This window comes from Papaver somniferum, chromosome 1 (assembly GCF_003573695.1).
Source record: "Papaver somniferum cultivar HN1 chromosome 1, ASM357369v1, whole genome shotgun sequence".
Classification (NCBI taxonomy): Eukaryota; Viridiplantae; Streptophyta; class Magnoliopsida; order Ranunculales; family Papaveraceae; genus Papaver; species Papaver somniferum.
The window spans coordinates 88,954,860-88,971,806 of NC_039358.1; the positions used below are offsets into that span (position 1 = coordinate 88,954,860).

The following is a 16,947-nucleotide window of genomic DNA, read 5'->3' on the forward strand; positions in this document are numbered from 1 at the left end:
TTTTTGGCTTTCCAAATCTCTTTGTTGTTCGAATTAGTCTTATAACTTTCATACTTGTGTCAGGACCAATGTAGCTACAAAAAGGAAGAAGATGGAGGTAACACCTTCTACTTCTAAAACTCCCGATCCTAGACGAGGAGGTAAGAAAAAATTGGGAGCGGGAGGTATAGGAGGAACTTTAGAAGAAGTAAGAATTGATAGACAAGTAAGAATTGAAAGACAAGAAGAAGGAATAGCTGAAGATGAAGAAGTTTATGATAATCAAGAAGTTCATCAAGAAACACAACCCCAAGGAAAACCCAAGAAAGACAAGAAAGGTAAGAAGGTGGCAGAACCCGAGAAAGAGAAGAACGATGATGATCGATGGATCACTGGTTTACACATTCCTGATGAAGATGACGTAATTACACCTCGATCAGATGGTTTGCCTCATGGTCTTCCGGAAGATGGAGGAAATGTGTTGATTGGTTATGCCGATTCTTGGCCGAAGAGAATTTATGAGACTCCTGATCACAACCGTGCAGTCCGAGTATTGAGACACCAGAGGGCAGCGGAATGGAGTCTTGATGAAGAGGTTCCTGAGGTGATTTCTTACGTACAAGCCAGTGCTTTATGGCCTGCTATCAATTATGGACATAAGGAATATGATAGTGTGTCGGCCTCTGCATTTACCGAGCGCTTTTGTCCAGAAACTTACACATTTCAATTACCTTTTGGAGAGATGTCAATCACTCCTGATGAGGCTAGTAAGATTACAGGTCTTAAAGCAAGGGGTGTAAGTGTGGATGCTGGTTTTTATGACATGAGTTGGGATGAGCTATACAATTTGTACCTGGAATGCCTTGGTTGGGGTTCAATGAAAACTGAGTTGGAGTTTTGTCGATCAGTTAAAGATGTCGATACCGTTTTCATACCAGATGGCAGAAATAAGAAGAATAAGAAGATCAAGTTGACTAACTTGAAAAGGGAGTTTGAGAACACAAAGGAAAGAGTCACACAAGGTTTGTTGATAATGGATCCCGTCAAAGTGAAGCAAACCGGAACTGCCTACTTGCTTTATACTCTTGGTAGAGACATCTTTCCCGACACTACCGGAAACAAGGTAAATGCTAATTATCTCCAATTGGTAAAGAATCTTGAAACTTGTAACAAGTTTGCTTGGGGAACGGCTACGCTCGCTTACCTGCTGGACCAACTTGCCACCGCGTCTAGGTTGACAAGTACAAACATCGGAGGGAACTTCACTTTGCTCCAGGTAACTTTTGGGAGTTCAGAGTATGGTTCGGATTATAACCATAAAACCTTTTAAGCCGAAGTTTTTTCTTACTTGGTTCGGATTATAATACTTGATCCATATAAGCCGAACAGTTCTCTGAGTTTGCAAACTTTAGTCTTACTTTGATGTTTCCAAGTAAAACTTGTTTCTATCAATTCAATTCCTTTGATTTTTTAATGTGGTTCTTTCGATGCAGGTGTGGATATATGACCATTTCCCAATTTTGAACTTGGCCAAAGTATTTGAGAAAGATGTCGATTATGTTGATACTGAGCCAACTGCAGCACGGTACGCGTACGAGGACTCCAAGAAAAGGAACAAAAAGAAGTTGGTGGCAAGTTTGAGAGAGACGTTAGACTGTCTTGGTGTTGATGATGTCGCTTTTCAACCATATGAGAATGAAGATGAAGAAGATGAAGTTGTTGAAGATGAGGATATGCCGGTAGGTATGTATCATGGGCCATTGTGGTATCCCGGTGGTTATGTTATATACGATCCTAGGCGAGTACTCCGTCAATTAGGATGTGTCCAAAAGGTTCCTTTGTTTGACGAGAAATTCAGGTTGTTACCAAAGAGTGGTAAGGGAACTAAAAGCACCACTTCATCTTGGGAACAAAAGTATGATCCTGATCCCACCGTTGAGTTTTGGAATAATTTAGACAATCACACATTAGATGCGTCCAAGTTAACACCTTTACTTGATGATCCATGTGAAGAGGATCCGGGCTATATGGATTGGTATAACCAAATTTCTCATCCCTTCATTATCAATAAGAAAAGGCAAAAGATATCTGATAAGGGGAAGGCGAGGCCAATCAAGATCACCAACAAGTCTACTTCCGAAGATGTAGTCAAGGCTTTCAAGGTTATGGTAAGAATGACTTCACTTTATACTGTTTTCATATATTAGTTATGGTAAAAATGTCTTCAACCTCATGGTTATAAGTTGTTCTCAAATGAAAAATAGGTTGCCGCGGGTAGGGAGATGTTGAAGAAAATGAAGGCCAAACTTGGTTGCAAAACAACAATGACCGTGGAAGAACAAAAATACCTCATCGACAAGTGGGATGCAATCATCAACAAAGGACAAGGACCCGAGGAACCCGAACAAAGGCCTACCACTAAGAGGTCTCGACAAGTTGGTGAAGGTACAAGCCAAGTTGGTGCTACCGTCCAACCCGGTAATCATGCGTCGGAAGATGAAGACCAAGGTGGAAGAAGAGGTGGTCGTGGAACTAAGAAGAGGGGTCGCGGTTAAATGCCCTTTTATGTACACTTTTATGGTACACTTTTTCTTAAGTTTTAAGTACACTTTTATGGTGTTGCAAACACCTTTGCTTTAAGGTGCTGAACTTTGTTTTTAATGGTGCTGGGATTGGGTTATGGACACCGTCAATTTCATGTTTTAATGAATAGCTTAACAATTATGTGCCGAATTTACAGAGTTCGGCTTATCCTCTAATGTTAGTTACACGCCGAATCATTTGTCCTTCAGATTCGGCGCATTCGATTATCACATTATGTGCCGAACTATGAACATTTACAGGTTTCAGCTTATACGATATCCTCAATATGTGCCGAACCGCGAACAATATTTTAACCCAAAAATTAACAAATTCATGTTCGGCTCAGACGATAATCATATTATGTGCCGAACCTTGAACATAAGAGGTTTCGGCTGATACGATATTCTCCATATGTGCCGAACCAGTAACAATATTTCAACCCAGAAATTAAAAAATTATGTTCGGCACATACGAATTTGGATATGTAAGCCGAATTAGTAATGATTCTATTCCGGGCTATTCAGGATGTTGTTCGGCTTACTATGAAACTTTCATATAAGTCGAACTAGTGTCTAGCAAAATGGTGGGAATTGGAAATTATAGGTTCGGCGCATGCAGTAAACAGATTCAGTAAGCCGAACCGTTCATCAATTGGTAGATTCGGCTCATAGATGTGAGCCGAACCTCAACCTGTTTCGCCGAACCATGATTCATAATCTAAGAAATCATCCATTTGGGAATCATTGGTGTAGTTGATGTGTATTTTCCTAGGTTTTTTAGATGATATATGACCCTCCTCATCCTCCATTGAATCAAGAATTATAATTTTCTCACTTTCTCCTTCTCTTTCTCTCCTTCTTAACCAAACCAAAACTTTGATTTTTTTTCCTCATATTTTTCATCTAAACAACTCTTATAATTCTGAAAATTATCTTAATCTCTAAACAAAATATTTAATCACTAATCAAGATTATTAACACTAATACGTAAAGGACAGATTTGCCATTAAAAAAAATTTGGGTTAAGGGATTATCTGATTTTGCTATTCAACAATCTTTTTTTGTCTTCATTCAGTATGCAAGATTTTGGTATGTCCAATATTATGGTTCTAAAAATGAGCAGCAGTAATAATTAAGACAATCTGGGCCCACTGATACCTCCAGCCCACCTACTACTCATCCAAAGAAAAGAGAATCTTGAAAAGTAAGAAAAAAACGAAAACGATAATTTAATGAGGAAATTTTCACATTCCGCCTCATCTCATTCTCACCTAAATTTAGGAAAAAGATTCCGTATCTTTTTTACTAACTCACCCGAGTTTTACCGAGTCAACACCGTGTATATGCATTTACTACTATCTACTACTTTAAATATACGCGACGACTCGAATAAAAAAATGATTGTCTAAAATCGGCGTTGTTTACAAACAGAATCTTTCGCCTTGTTTCTCTGGTTTCTTAAAACCGCTTTTCTAGATCGGATTCTGGTTTTTTTTTCTCCTTTTCCTTTTCACCGTGTATATATAAATCCCAACTCAGATCTCTTCTGCTTCCTCTTTGTCTGTATAATTTTGTAGAGAGAAATCAGAAAAATCCTGAAAATGGGTTCCATTGCAGCTGCTGCTGCTGTTACACCAGAGCTCAGTTTAGAATTAAAATCCACTTATGTTCATAAAAGTATAAATCTTTTCCTGAGAGAAATCTCTGTGATTGGAAACGTTTCTGAGAGATTATCTAAACTTGATGATTATATTCACCGATTAGAAGATGAGATGAAGAAGATTGATGCCTTCAAACGAGAACTTCCTCTTTGCATGTTGCTTTTGAATGATGGTAAACAATCTTTATTTTTAGTAAATGATAGATTCTTTCTGAAATATAATACGGGTTCTTAATTTTCAGAGGTTTTGATTAGTGGGTTGTTTTTGTATTTTGATTTTTTCTGATCTCGATTTTGGTTTTCTTGTTGCAGCTATTCTGATTTTGAAGGAGCAGACATTACATTGTACCACATCATCATCAACAACAACAGATGCTCATCCTGTAGTGGAGCAATTTATTCCATTAATGAAGAATAATTCAGATGATGGGTTAAAAAAGGAAAAAGTATCCAAGGATAAAATGAGCTGGATGAGCTCTGCTCAGCTCTGGAGTAGTAATTCTTCTCAGGATGAGAAAAATAAATCACCATTACAGGTAAGGAAGACAGAAAATTCAACAATGGAGAGAGTTACTTTTATGAATCTACTTTCTAGGTTTTCTCTGAACTGTTTTATTCTTGTTGTTTAATTACAGAGACCTGTAGAAGAAGTTGCTGATGAGTGTGAAGCTCTGAACACTTTACCCATGCGTAAATTTAAGAAACTTGATGGAGCATTTTTGCCATTTAAGGGTTTTAATGGATTTCCAGTAACAATGCCAAGGACAGTAAGGAAGGAAGATAAAGAAGTTCCACAACCAACAACACCTTCTCTATCTCTTTCTCCTCCTTCTAGTGAAGAACAATTGAATTCTCGCAGCAGAAATATTCAATCCTCAGCACCAACCACAACAGCAAACCCACCAGTCTATTTACAGAATGGAACCCCTCAACCACCTTCTAGGAAGCATAGGAGATGTTGGTCTCCTGATTTACATAGACGATTTGTTAGTGCTTTGCAACAACTTGGGGGTTGTCAAGGTAAGAAAAAAACCCTGAAATTTTTACAGAGATTTGTTTAGTTTGGTTATGAATTGCAAATTTTGGATGAAATTCTGCAGCTTCAGTTTGTGTTGATCTTGAATTTAGATTTTATTGCTGCAATTGTTAAATTTTGTTTGTTGTTGTTTCAGTGGCTACACCAAAACAAATTAGAGAATTGATGAAGGTAGATGGTTTAACAAATGATGAAGTGAAAAGCCATCTTCAGGTCAGGATTTGTAAATGGATTCAGTTTTTTTTTTCTTTTTCTAGGCATGATTATGGAATGACTGACTGAGAATTGATTTGTCATTTTCGCAGAAATATCGTTTACACACTAGAAGAGCTCCTAATTCTTCTTCCACTACTGCTGCAAATGAACAACAAGGTGTTGTTGTTTTAGGAGGATTATGGGTATCATCATCTCAAGACAATGACTATGGGTCATCCAAATCTGGCAATTCTGAATCTGAATCTCCACAAGGACCCCTTCAATTGGCAGCGACTAATGGTGGGGTTTCTACTACATGTGGTGATGATAGCATGGAAGATGAAGAAGATAGAAGGTCAGAAAGCTACAGTTGGAAAGGTCATCTTCATAAACCAGTAGAGAGTGATGCTTAATCTGGTCTAGTTATGGTGATTACGGTCTCTATATATACAATGGGGGTATTTTAGATCAATAACAAATATATACATAAACCATGAACATCCTGAGAGAAGATAGTGAAGGAGGGTAGAAATATAGAGTCAGAGAGGTTTAACAAATTTTGCAGGTGTTCAGGGAGTTGTTTTAGGTTTCTTACTTCAATTGCTTCCTTTTAAGGTTTTATCTCTTTTAGTCTTGTTAAAAATGGAAGTAGTTCATGTATAAGAATCTAATATCCATATATCAAAACATTAACAGAGAGGTCTTTTCCACTCAAGTACAAATATATTTTCATGAAAACATCTTTTAGATTGATTTTTCTCTGAATTGATGTTTGATATTTCTGCTCAATTGTGATTTCTTAGCTTCAAGTACTGCAGCTTCAAAATCATGCCATTTTCAGTTCTAATTGATCTTAATCCACCGTGAAATGAGTTATAAATGACCAGGTTCAAAGGCTTCTGCACCCTGCTAAAATTCTGCACTCTGCTAAAATTCTTGTCTTTTCAAGTACTTGGATTCCATTTTGTTTGTCTGTCTGAGTACAATGTGAGGGGTTGTTTAACTTAATCTGAATAAACAACCCAGAGCAGAGCAAACACTACGGCAAATGGTTCTTCTGTGGATGGGGAAAGTCTCTGGAAAAGCAAGCACTAATCTGGAGAAAATACCACTAGTACACAGATGGTGAAGTTTTTAACAGGCCAGTTACTGGTAAAAGAAAGGATATTAGTCTTAAATTTCCTGGCATTCTTCTTCTTGCATTATAAACCAAAGCGAAATGAACAACCCAAATGCAGCTATAATTTTTCGCCGATTCGGTAATAATGGTCAGGCATGGTTTAAAACTTTGCTCACTGATTCTTAGTAAAATTTAGTTTTTCTTACTTTATGTTTTACTAAGGAGCTTCATAAGAAGAAAGGAAAGGAAATGTCAAAGATTGTTGTTAGTTGATAATAATAGTAAAATGACCCAACCTTGAACATGAAGTCTGCTGAATACACCTAAAAGAAGAATATTTTTCTAGTTTCAGATTCTATTCTTCAATCTTAAGCTTATCTTGATACCATTAATTAATAATAACAACAAAAAAGGGGTTAACTAATTTGGTTGCTTGAGTGAGAATTGATTCAGTTTTATGAAAAGGAAGGGTTAGGTAAACACTTATAGCCAATCCGACCTTTTTCATTTCATGGGCAATTCAATTCAATTCAAGCTCAGCAATGACTTTGGCAATGTTTATCTCTTCTGAACATGACATTAATGTTTTTTTAAAAGGAAATATGGGATTAACTTATGTTATCCTTTACAGATTTTGGATACGTGATACACAATCATCATGTCTTGTTCTTTGTAAATTATTGGGTGTGTGACAAAACAGTTGTTCTCACTGGAAGAATCAAAAGAACAAAAATGTTTCAAGATAAATGAAATTCAGTGAAACTACTCACAAGAAATTATTGCTGAGTAACGTTGTCTTATTTAATTTCTCTATATTGATTATAGGGGGTTCCTTGTTTACTACTAATGGTTTGTTCTTATATAATTGGATTGGACCGGTCCATTTGTACTACTAGGACTTGATGGTCACATGCAAATAAATTCTTCTAGTAAGAAAGGTTGTCGACTTCTCAACTCGTCTGGCTCTTAACCCGCCTTCAGATTTCATGCACCGAGCCCGCTGAAGGAAAATGAAAAGAAAACCGTTGACCGATGTAGAGTCGGTGTGTAAATTGGTCCATTATATTGACTTGACTTTAGGTTGACAGGATTTATAATCGAGTTGTCAGCGGGAGATCAAAAGAAAGAAAAGAAAAAGAAACTAGGGTTTAGGCGCTAAACCCAGTTTTTTCCTTCATAACCGGATACCAAAACCTTTAATTTGATTTTTCTCTGAGTTTGGATTTCTTTCTAGGGTTTAAAGTGTTTCTGACTGAACAATCATGAAAGAAATTGTGACAATCCAGGTTGGAGGTTATGCAAACTTCATTGGCTCCCACTTTTGGAACTTTCAGGTAATAAAATTTATCTTTCTTTTAAATAATAATAATATGATTGAGATTAGGTCTTTGAGGAAACTAGATTCTTGATAAATTGGTACCAAGAGTACTCAATTTGATTTTTGTAAGACCTAGAAATCAACACCAGATGAAACTTCTATGATCTAATAAAAAGACTGAGGCATACCCAAAATCTGATTTTTTACTTGGGTTCCATCCACTTTCTAAACACACCTCTTAGTCAACTTACAGATTCAAATTTCCCTAAGCCTGTGTTGTTTTGTTAGTTAGCTTCAATTAGTACTTCCGTTTCAAATTTTGCAGTGTTTAGCCTTGATATTGTCATGTTGCGAAGCTTAATAACATATCAGTTTTCGTTAGGAGTATGATACATTGCCCAAGCTGGGTTCGTTCTAAAACGTGTTATTTTTGTCTGTGGTTTAATATCTGAAGGACGATTTGCTTGGTTTGGCTGATGATCCACATGGAAATGAAGTGTTTAGAAATCAATCTTTGGATACGGATGTGTTGTATCGGTCTGGTGAAACCCATCAGGTGAGATACAGACGCATATTGATGTCTGCTACTCTGCTGCTTAATTATTTTGATGGGATGCTTTCTCTTACTTATTAACTAACTGAATTATTTGTGCTATGGCTGTAAACTGATACCAGGGTGTTCAGACTTACACTCCTCGTTTGTTATCCATCGATCTTCAAGGTAAAGATAAAATCTGGCTTTGTTCGTGCTTTCTTTTCTATTTAAGTGCGGTTCTAGTCTTTCAATCAACTACACTATTGTGAGTTTATAACAATTATTTCTTTTCCCTGCTGTCCCCAAATTATATTCATATTTCAGGGTCCCTTGGTTCTATGAGTTCTCATGGTTCTTTGTATAATGATGTTTCCTCATCTGGTCCTTCTTATGTTCAAACATGGTATGTTTTCTGAAAGTACTAGTTATTAACCTAGTTTAAATAGGTAATTAATTGGTTTTAGAGGTTTAATTTGTGTCTAATGCAGGAAAGGTAATGTTACTCGAGAAGTATCTGAGCCACATAAAAAGAATCTGTTCTTGCAAAGCTTGTATGAGGGAGAACAGAAGGTTGATCCCACAAAGAAAATTGAGGATAAAGACCTAGTTGACAGTCTACAGGAGGATGTTCAATTTTGGACAGACTTCTCAAAAGTTCATTATCATCCAAAAAGCTTGTATGAAATAAATGGGTTATCTATGGATGCCAACCAGTTTAATAATTATGGAACTGGAAGGGATGTCTTTTCTGAAGGCTCACGTGGAGAGGAAATGAGTGAGAGGCTACGGTTCTTTGCAGAAGAGTGTGACCATATTCAGGTACTGTAATCTTACCGTGAAACATGGGTTGTAGGATTTTTGTCCCCCCCTTAGGGATTATCTTAACCTTGAAGTATTAGCATGCATTTGTATCATTTCTTCTTGACATATATAACCTGTATTATGCGAAAACCATTTTACCACTATTGGTGCTTGCCTTTTTTCTTCCTTAACGATACTTATACCGTGAATCAACATGTTAGTCACTGGTCTTCTAGCATTGAATTTTTTAAGCTGATGATTCAGGGTATCCAATTCGTCGTTGACGACTCGGGAGGCTTTTCAAGTGTGGCTGCAGATTTTCTGGAAAATATTGCTGATGATTACGCAAACATTCCGGTTTTACTTTATTCTGCACGAGATCCTCGCCATTACATGAAGCCTATGAACAGGGAGGATTCCATATCAAGAGCTATTCATGATGCAGTCACATTTTCAAGACTTTCATCCTTCTGTAAATTGATTGCTCCGATTGGATTACCCTCATTGAGTACAAGTAAGCATTTTCTCATTTTTGAGTTCCTGCATTACAGTTTGGTTTTCTCTTTGTTGTCTGAAACCTCATTTGTCCCTTTTCAGCATGTATTTGAGTTCACCGGCATGTTCTCCTATTTACCATGCAAATACATGTGTATATATGTTTATTTTATATGCCGCTAAGGCGACCTATTTGCAGCAATGATGTTTTCTTTGCTCTTATGTTTTATTTTTCTTGACCTAAGGTAAGGTGTGTAGCTTTCTCCACATCGACGATGCAAAACCTTTCTACTCCAGTGCAGTGTATGCTGCGGCACTACACTCCATAAGTCTCCCATTTCGGATGGCACCACTTGGGCCAAATGCAGACTCACGATATGTTGCTGGTGCTGTTGATGTTAATGGGATTGTACAAATGTTATCTGGCCAAGGAAGGCAAAGTATGGTGGCAATTCTGGATGTGGCTATGCCAGCTCCTTTGATAGGTATGCATCTGGCTCGGTTTCCTTTGATATTAACTATTCCTGGAACAAGCTCATTTAGTAAAGCTTCTTAAATCCAGGTGGAGCAAGTCAACAATCTTTTCAGGGAAGCTTGAATTCTTTGACCCCAGACGTTAACGAAGATGCAGAAGACTCTTATGAAGTAGAATCCATGACTATTCATGGAGCCCTCCGTTCAGGTATCTTTTCATCTATAGTTGTCTCTATTGTGAAGTTTATCTATTATTAGCTCTTCCAAATTACTCTCACTTTTTTGTGAAATTGATTTTTTACAATTTTATTTTAAACAGGAGGCAATCACGCTTTGATTTCTGAAGTAAAGGATTCAGTGACCGCTGCTTATGAAAGTTCAGGAAAGAAACCAATGTTCTCTCATTTATCAGTGGCTTCCTGTCCTCTGCCAGTACCACTGCCATTTCCTTCTATATTCGGCAACTGTGTGGGTCAACATGGAGAACTGTTAGGCAGCCCAATTCCAGGGTCCCTGCCAAGAAGGAGTTCACTCGACGTTCATTCTGTTCCCATGGCAGCAAGACTTCGGTCTAGCAACGATGTGTTGCCATTCCTAGATAAAAGACTGAGTAACCTTAGAAAGTTTGGGATGGATAGAGGAGCTGCAGGGATAGGTTTACTTCAGAACTGGGGTTTTGCGAAGGAAGAAGTAGATGAAATGGGAGAGTCATTATCGAAGCTGGTGTTGGCTTTGAATCCTTATTCTCAAGATTCCTCTGATTCTGATTAGTCGGGTCAAGTGCCTGTAAAAGTAATTTTGTTTTTAACATATTTTTATCTTTTTATACAAAATGTAACTAAAGAAACTTGCTTACAAAGGAACTTATTTATCTTTCATGTTGCGAGGTTGCTAATTTTGTTTGCTTCAAACTTCACTTTTGTTCAAGAGTAAACACCAGTTGGTTAATAGGAGTGTGAGATCCTTCATGTTTCGTAAGAGAACAACAATATTAGACTCTGGGAGTAGTCTAAGGTATAAAAAACAAAACAACAACATTAGACTCTGGGAATGAGAGCAGCAATACAAAGAGGAGAGATAACCACCAAACGGAGATGTGGTTGTCAATGAGAGCAGCAATACAAAGAGGAGAGATAACCACCAAACGGAGATGTGGTTGTCAGAGGCGAATTTTGCTAAAGAATGTGCTACTGTATCAGCATCTCTGTTGATATACTGTACATGAAGTGCCAATTCTCTGATCCGAAGAATCTGCTTCCTGATTCTACAAGGGTAAGAGCGCGAGTTACTATTGAGAATGTTTACCACAAAGTGCTCATTCACCCCCCTCGATACTAACTCTATAACACAGTCCGGACCAACTTTATTCCACGAAGGAAAGCTTCAGCTTCAACGGGGCTCGAGTAGATGACATTCAGATACACACCCTTCGAAGGCTGGGATTGTAACTGTGGCAACGCAGCACCAGCAGAATGAGTTCCACAGTAAACTCCATCCACATTGAATTATATAGTATCTATTTCTGGTGGATGCCATTTTCTGCTCTCATTTTGGTTGTATGTGCCTATATTGACATTGAGAGCATTTGACCAGAATAAAGTTTCTCCAGGCGGATGATGCATTACTTTTGAATACAGTCTCACTCCATTCTTTCCATATTGCCCAGATGACACAAGCTCCCATTTTGAAAAGATGATAGTCCTGACCTTCCCTAAGCGAACCTGAGATGGCATTGCTTAACGATGAGAGCGAGTCACTGAGCAGCTCTAAACATAGAGGAGACCCGAAGAAGACTGCTTCAGCCACTGGACAAACTAGTAATAAATGCTCTATGGAATCAATCGCTTGATGACAGAACCTGCAGTCTTGATATATTTCGGTAGAACTCTCTCCTGGGGTGTGGTATCCATAGCAACTTTTCCTGGATGTTCTCTTCATCTCTTGGAATATAAATATTAGACTTTGATCCACCACTGAATTTGGAAATAACTTGTGAAGTAACTCAACATTCCGATTGCTAAATCACTCACCTGAAACTGAAAACGAGACTTGGCCATAAGGTTCAAGAGTAGTGCGGTGATGATTTGAAACCCAGTAGGTGGATCCTTTTCCTACTCACCAATAGCAATTATCCTACATACAAATTCTGTAAGACTTCGCAACATCTAGCCCAAATAGCCACTGAAAATTTCCACTGAAAATCATAACTAATTCTCGAAGCAGGTTTCATGTACACTGAAAACTATTAGCCAGAGACCAGCATCTAGCCCAAATAGTCTCCAAAACTTTTACGGGTAGAAGACTTTGCAAGTCCTCGTAATACTTGTTCAGAGTCATATTGTTCGATTTGTCTTCTAACCCAAGAAGGGTCGCTTGCTTTGAACCACAAGGCTTCATTAGTATATTTGTGACTGAAGTCTGGAAGCTTTGGGTTTGTCTTTTTGCGTTCTCTATTGTCACGCCATTCTCGGGGATTGGCAAAGAATATCTGCCACAAGCGCAATCTGTCCACCTTTTCTTCCTTACACGATGAATCTTCTGCATTTGAAGATGCTAAAAAGGATTATAGAAAAAAAAAGAACCATGAGAATGCAGTGGATCTTAAGGAAAAGAAAGTACTCACACAGTCTCCACATCCCTTTAAGATCTGACGAAGAAGTTTAGTATCAACAGTACAAGTGAATAAGAGAGCTTACGTGGGACGACATAGACAGGGCATTCACCATCACCATCTTCGGATACAACCTTCAATCCTGGTTTTTCCGATTCCTTCGTTTCACAATGAGGATAGTTCTCTACAAAGTTTAACTCATTAACAACCAACTGCAAGGAAATGGAACAGCAATGTTAACTCACTTATCAGGTGCCAAAAGGCCTGGGAATTTCATATTGTACCTAATGTAATTTGAGCATTTCAATATACAAAACCACTTATCTAATGCAGAGTTACAAAACATAGAAATTAACACAGAAAGATGCACTATAAATGACTGAAATAAATGACCCAACATAAGTTCAGCTCAAAGTAACAATAAAACCAAGGTTTCAGTCTCAGCAAAGTAAAACAAAGGTTATAAGTTTTGTGCAAACCTTAAAAGTCTTAGTTTCATTTCCACTCAAATCAACTTTTGCCATTGTACCTAATCGACCAGAGACAAAAATGGTATCATCTTTTTGTACATGTTTCAATGAAATTTCTGCCATCTTATTCCAGAAGCTCAAGAAAATCCTGACAAAAATAAACAGCGAACAAACTAAGCATAGTTAAGTTGAATCCTATTAACCACTCACAAAACTGCACAACAGATTAAATTCTCGAATTTTACCTAAAATTGGTGTCAGGATATTTGGGGTATCTGACTTGAAGCCAAGTATAAGCACCTAGATTACTGCTGGAATTGACAAGTCTCGGAGGAAATAGAACTGAGCCGATAAAACTTACTGAATTAAAATAGGGTTGTTGAAACTTCATTATTTCAATTGTATCAGGTCTTTGATACAGAAGCTTATGCTTATAAACCAAACTTTCATCCTTTTTCTGATCAAAGAAAGAATTTGCAACTCCTGGACTATCTGCTAATGAATGAGAAAAACGAACAAATTTTTGTTTAGACAACGAAGAAAATCTTCTCATCAAAGCTGGTAATAATCCAAACCCTTTCATCGTTTGGGGACGAAGACACCAAAGAAAAACTGAAAAGCCCCTCCTTTTGTAGGGTTTGGATTTGGGGTTTAGTGAAGGGAAATAATGGGTGCCTCTATAAATTGTTGGGTGTCATTAGCATTTTCTGGGTTTCATTTTTGGACTGCTCAAAACACTTTTCAGCATCTGAATCCCAGAGGGCAGAGAGATTGATTGAAAGTTGAGAGAGAGGGAGATATAGAGAAATGGGTAGTCGATTTTGGAGTGGCGGGGTTAAGAAATTGGTGAATGTTGGGATTTACAGAGGGGAAACATTGGCATCATCTAGGTATTTTTCTACTTTGTATCATACAATAGAAGCAGTACCAAGAGAATATACAGGAAACAAAATAGCAGCAAAAGATAGAGCACAAGGAAGAATACCAACAGTAGTATTTGCTAAAGATCAGAGTGATCCAAACAAACCCGTTTCAAAGAAACTACTATTGACTACTGAGAGAAAACAAATCAAATCAATTCTCGAAACTGTTGAGCTTCCATTCTTTTGTTCTACTCGGTTTAAGCTTCAGATTCGTGCTGGTTCTGGGTCTTCTCATACTCTTGATTCTGGAACTGTTCTTCCCATCAAGGTAATGTTTTTTTCTTTTTTATATATATATATATATATATTTTTTTTTTTTTTTTTAATTTTGAGGGTTTTAATTAGGGTTTATATAATGTTGTTTACTTACAGGTTCATAGGGATCCTGAGACCGGAAGAATCTTGAATTTGGTATTGCTGTGGGCAGAAGATGGAGTTAAGGGTTTTAAAGTTAATATTCCTCTTGTTTTCAAAGGAGAGGACATTTCCCCTGGACTTAAGAAAGGTTAGTCTTTTAATTTTGATGTTTCAATATATGAGCGTACTGTGTTCTTCGAAATGATTGAACTAAATTGTAGATTATATACATTTTTGTAGAAATGGCCTTCATTTCCAAATTGCCAATCATGGATTAAGTCTAATTCTCTAACAATGATAATGTTCGTATCAATCATTGCGGGGTGAACAATTTGTGTGATTTGTTGGGGCATGAAGAGAATTAGGTCAAGTGATACGTTCTCTTGGTGTATTGAATGTTCGAACATCACCTACTACAATGTTGGTGATACATTGTTTTACTGTATCGAGTTGAATTACAGGTTACCATGTGCAACTTCTTTACTAGGAGTTGAGCATGGTTAGTTATAAATGTATGAGCAGCAAAATTAATGCTTCTTAGCATCGTCTGGTTAGCTTTTGAATTTAAAGAACAGCATAATTCACTTGTTGTCATTATGTTATCTGCACTGAGTCGTGTTGTATCACCTACTTATCCCCTTCATATCCATGGTACGTTATGCAAACCAAAGGGGTGTGTTTTGTCTAGTGCGACTATATATTCTCCGCTACTGATTTATGAGAGAACTGTTAACTTCCTTTACCTATGATGATCTCAGTCCACTGTAGAACTCTTGTTTACGTTAGCACTCTTTACGTATCGTCTCTTCTCATTTTGACCAATCACTGTCACTCTTTTTTGTTTCATGGAAACAGGAGGACATCTGCAAAGACTAGAGACTCATCTTAGATGTGAATGTGCAGCTGAGCTCATTCCTCCAAAAATTGAAGTGGACATAAGCAAGCTAGATATTGGATACAAACTTCATTTGAAGGATATCGGTGTTAGTCCGTCGTTGAAGGTTTTGACTAAGATGGAGAACTTGCCCATCTGTAAGGTCATTTCAGCCACGAAGATGGAAGCAAACAAGTTGAAAATGGAAGCAAACAAGTTGAAAAAGGAAGCGAAGAAGTTGAAACAGGAAACAACTGTGTTAAAAGAGGCAGATCCTGCAGTAATCTAGAGAATGCTGAATTTTGCAGTCAACGTAAGCATCTCTATCATCCTTAACTAGTAAGTAGAACTCTTTTCTTCAATATATATTTGGGGGTTGTTGGTCTCCTTGTTCAAACATAAAAGTATAAGTTAGCATGGAATTTTGTGAGCACCTATAATGTTCTTTTTTTCCTTTTGGTTGACTATCCATACTGTCATTCTGCATCTTTTTATACGTCATCTTTAAAATGGACTGTCTCCGCTTTAGTTGTGGCTTGTAATATCAGCACACACAAACTTCTCTGTAGTCTGTACTCCTTATTCTTATAGATGTTTGTCATGCCATTCTAGATAAAACTTTGAAACCCAATGACTGTATGCTGTGATACACCTAGTGATAAAGCTTACTAGATTTTATATAATATTCTTTGACTAGGATTACCAAAATTTATATCCAACTTATAATGCAGATAAGTCATGTGAAGCCATTAGTTTCTTGTTGATATATTGATGATCAAGTGAGAGATGGTAGTATGGAATTGTTGGGAAGAACCTGTAAGCAGTGCACATGTAATCACTAGGTAACTAATATGGCTGATAAGAACCGTGTACACATATTGGCAGTGTTCTGCGATAGGGTCTTTGGTAAATTCTGGACTAAGTATTTGTGCAACATATAGTGTTTCGGCTTTTCCACTAAAACGCACATGATGTTGAAGCAGTAATCAATCACTTGGTCACTAGGCTGACTTTCTCTCTTTTTCTCACTCGGTTGAGTTTGGTTACCTAACTTAAGAAAAATTGCAACCCCTTTGAACAATTCAGACTTGATCCAAAAGCAACACCAACTTTATTACTCCCTCCGTCCCACTATTAAGTGACCTAGTTCAAGTTTGCACAATTTTTAAGACAAGTAAGGAGAAAAGTATTTTTAAGCATTTTTTACAGTTATACCTTCATGGATAATAAATAGTGAAATTTTGAAATGATTTATCTCTCAAACTACACCACGGATGTTCGCAAATTTCGTACCATTGAATAGCATTTTAAAACACCTATGTAACGAATATAAACATGACTATTAAATTATGCATATTTCTTATATTTCTTATAATCAATTAAAGGATAATTTTAGAAATATCTCCTTGTTTAGTGATAGAGGTCACTTAATGGTGGGACAAAATCTAAAAGTAACTAGGTCACTTATTAGTGGGACGGAGGGAGTATATGGTAATGTACATTGTCACCACCCATTC

At 37.3% G+C, this 16,947-nt stretch overlaps 4 protein-coding genes across 5 annotated transcripts; 3 read left to right on the top strand and 1 right to left on the bottom strand.

The window, feature by feature from the left end:
• The first annotated feature begins 4,018 nt into the window (after positions 1–4,018).
• LOC113293926 (transcription factor HHO6-like) lies at positions 4,019–6,196 on the top strand. The gene is made up of 5 exons (XM_026542370.1): positions 4,019–4,394; positions 4,534–4,757; positions 4,857–5,241; positions 5,394–5,470; positions 5,563–6,196. Exons 1-5 carry the CDS (start codon positions 4,163–4,165, stop codon positions 5,863–5,865), a joined length of 1,221 nt encoding a protein of 406 aa, XP_026398155.1. The 5' UTR covers positions 4,019–4,162; the 3' UTR covers positions 5,866–6,196.
• Positions 6,197–7,683: 1,487 nt separating this feature from the next.
• LOC113293935 (protein misato homolog 1-like) lies at positions 7,684–11,073 on the top strand. The gene is made up of 9 exons (XM_026542379.1): positions 7,684–7,906; positions 8,345–8,446; positions 8,566–8,611; positions 8,750–8,828; positions 8,914–9,244; positions 9,491–9,740; positions 9,967–10,206; positions 10,284–10,403; positions 10,515–11,073. Exons 1-9 carry the CDS (start codon positions 7,835–7,837, stop codon positions 10,964–10,966), a joined length of 1,692 nt encoding a protein of 563 aa, XP_026398164.1. The 5' UTR covers positions 7,684–7,834; the 3' UTR covers positions 10,967–11,073.
• A 66-nt stretch (positions 11,074–11,139) lies between these two features.
• On the bottom strand, positions 11,140–13,955 carry LOC113293943 (protein OSB1, mitochondrial-like). 2 transcript variants are annotated; one of them, XM_026542391.1, is made up of 4 exons: positions 13,522–13,955; positions 13,286–13,424; positions 12,892–13,018; positions 11,140–12,733 (listed from the first exon to the last, which is right to left on the bottom strand). In XM_026542391.1, the coding sequence occupies exons 1-4, from the start codon at positions 13,857–13,859 to the stop codon at positions 12,459–12,461; spliced, it is 879 nt and encodes a 292-aa protein (XP_026398176.1). In that variant the 5' UTR covers positions 13,860–13,955; the 3' UTR covers positions 11,140–12,458. The 2 variants fall into 2 exon arrangements, with proteins under 2 accessions (XP_026398176.1, XP_026398171.1); XM_026542386.1 differs by having other exon boundaries at positions 11,140–12,748.
• Positions 13,956–14,013: 58 nt separating this feature from the next.
• On the top strand, positions 14,014–16,048 carry LOC113293954 (50S ribosomal protein L25-like). Its single transcript, XM_026542399.1, has 3 exons — positions 14,014–14,467; positions 14,572–14,704; positions 15,412–16,048. The coding sequence occupies exons 1-3, from the start codon at positions 14,084–14,086 to the stop codon at positions 15,717–15,719; spliced, it is 825 nt and encodes a 274-aa protein (XP_026398184.1). The 5' UTR covers positions 14,014–14,083; the 3' UTR covers positions 15,720–16,048.
• Positions 16,049–16,947: the final 899 nt, after the last annotated feature.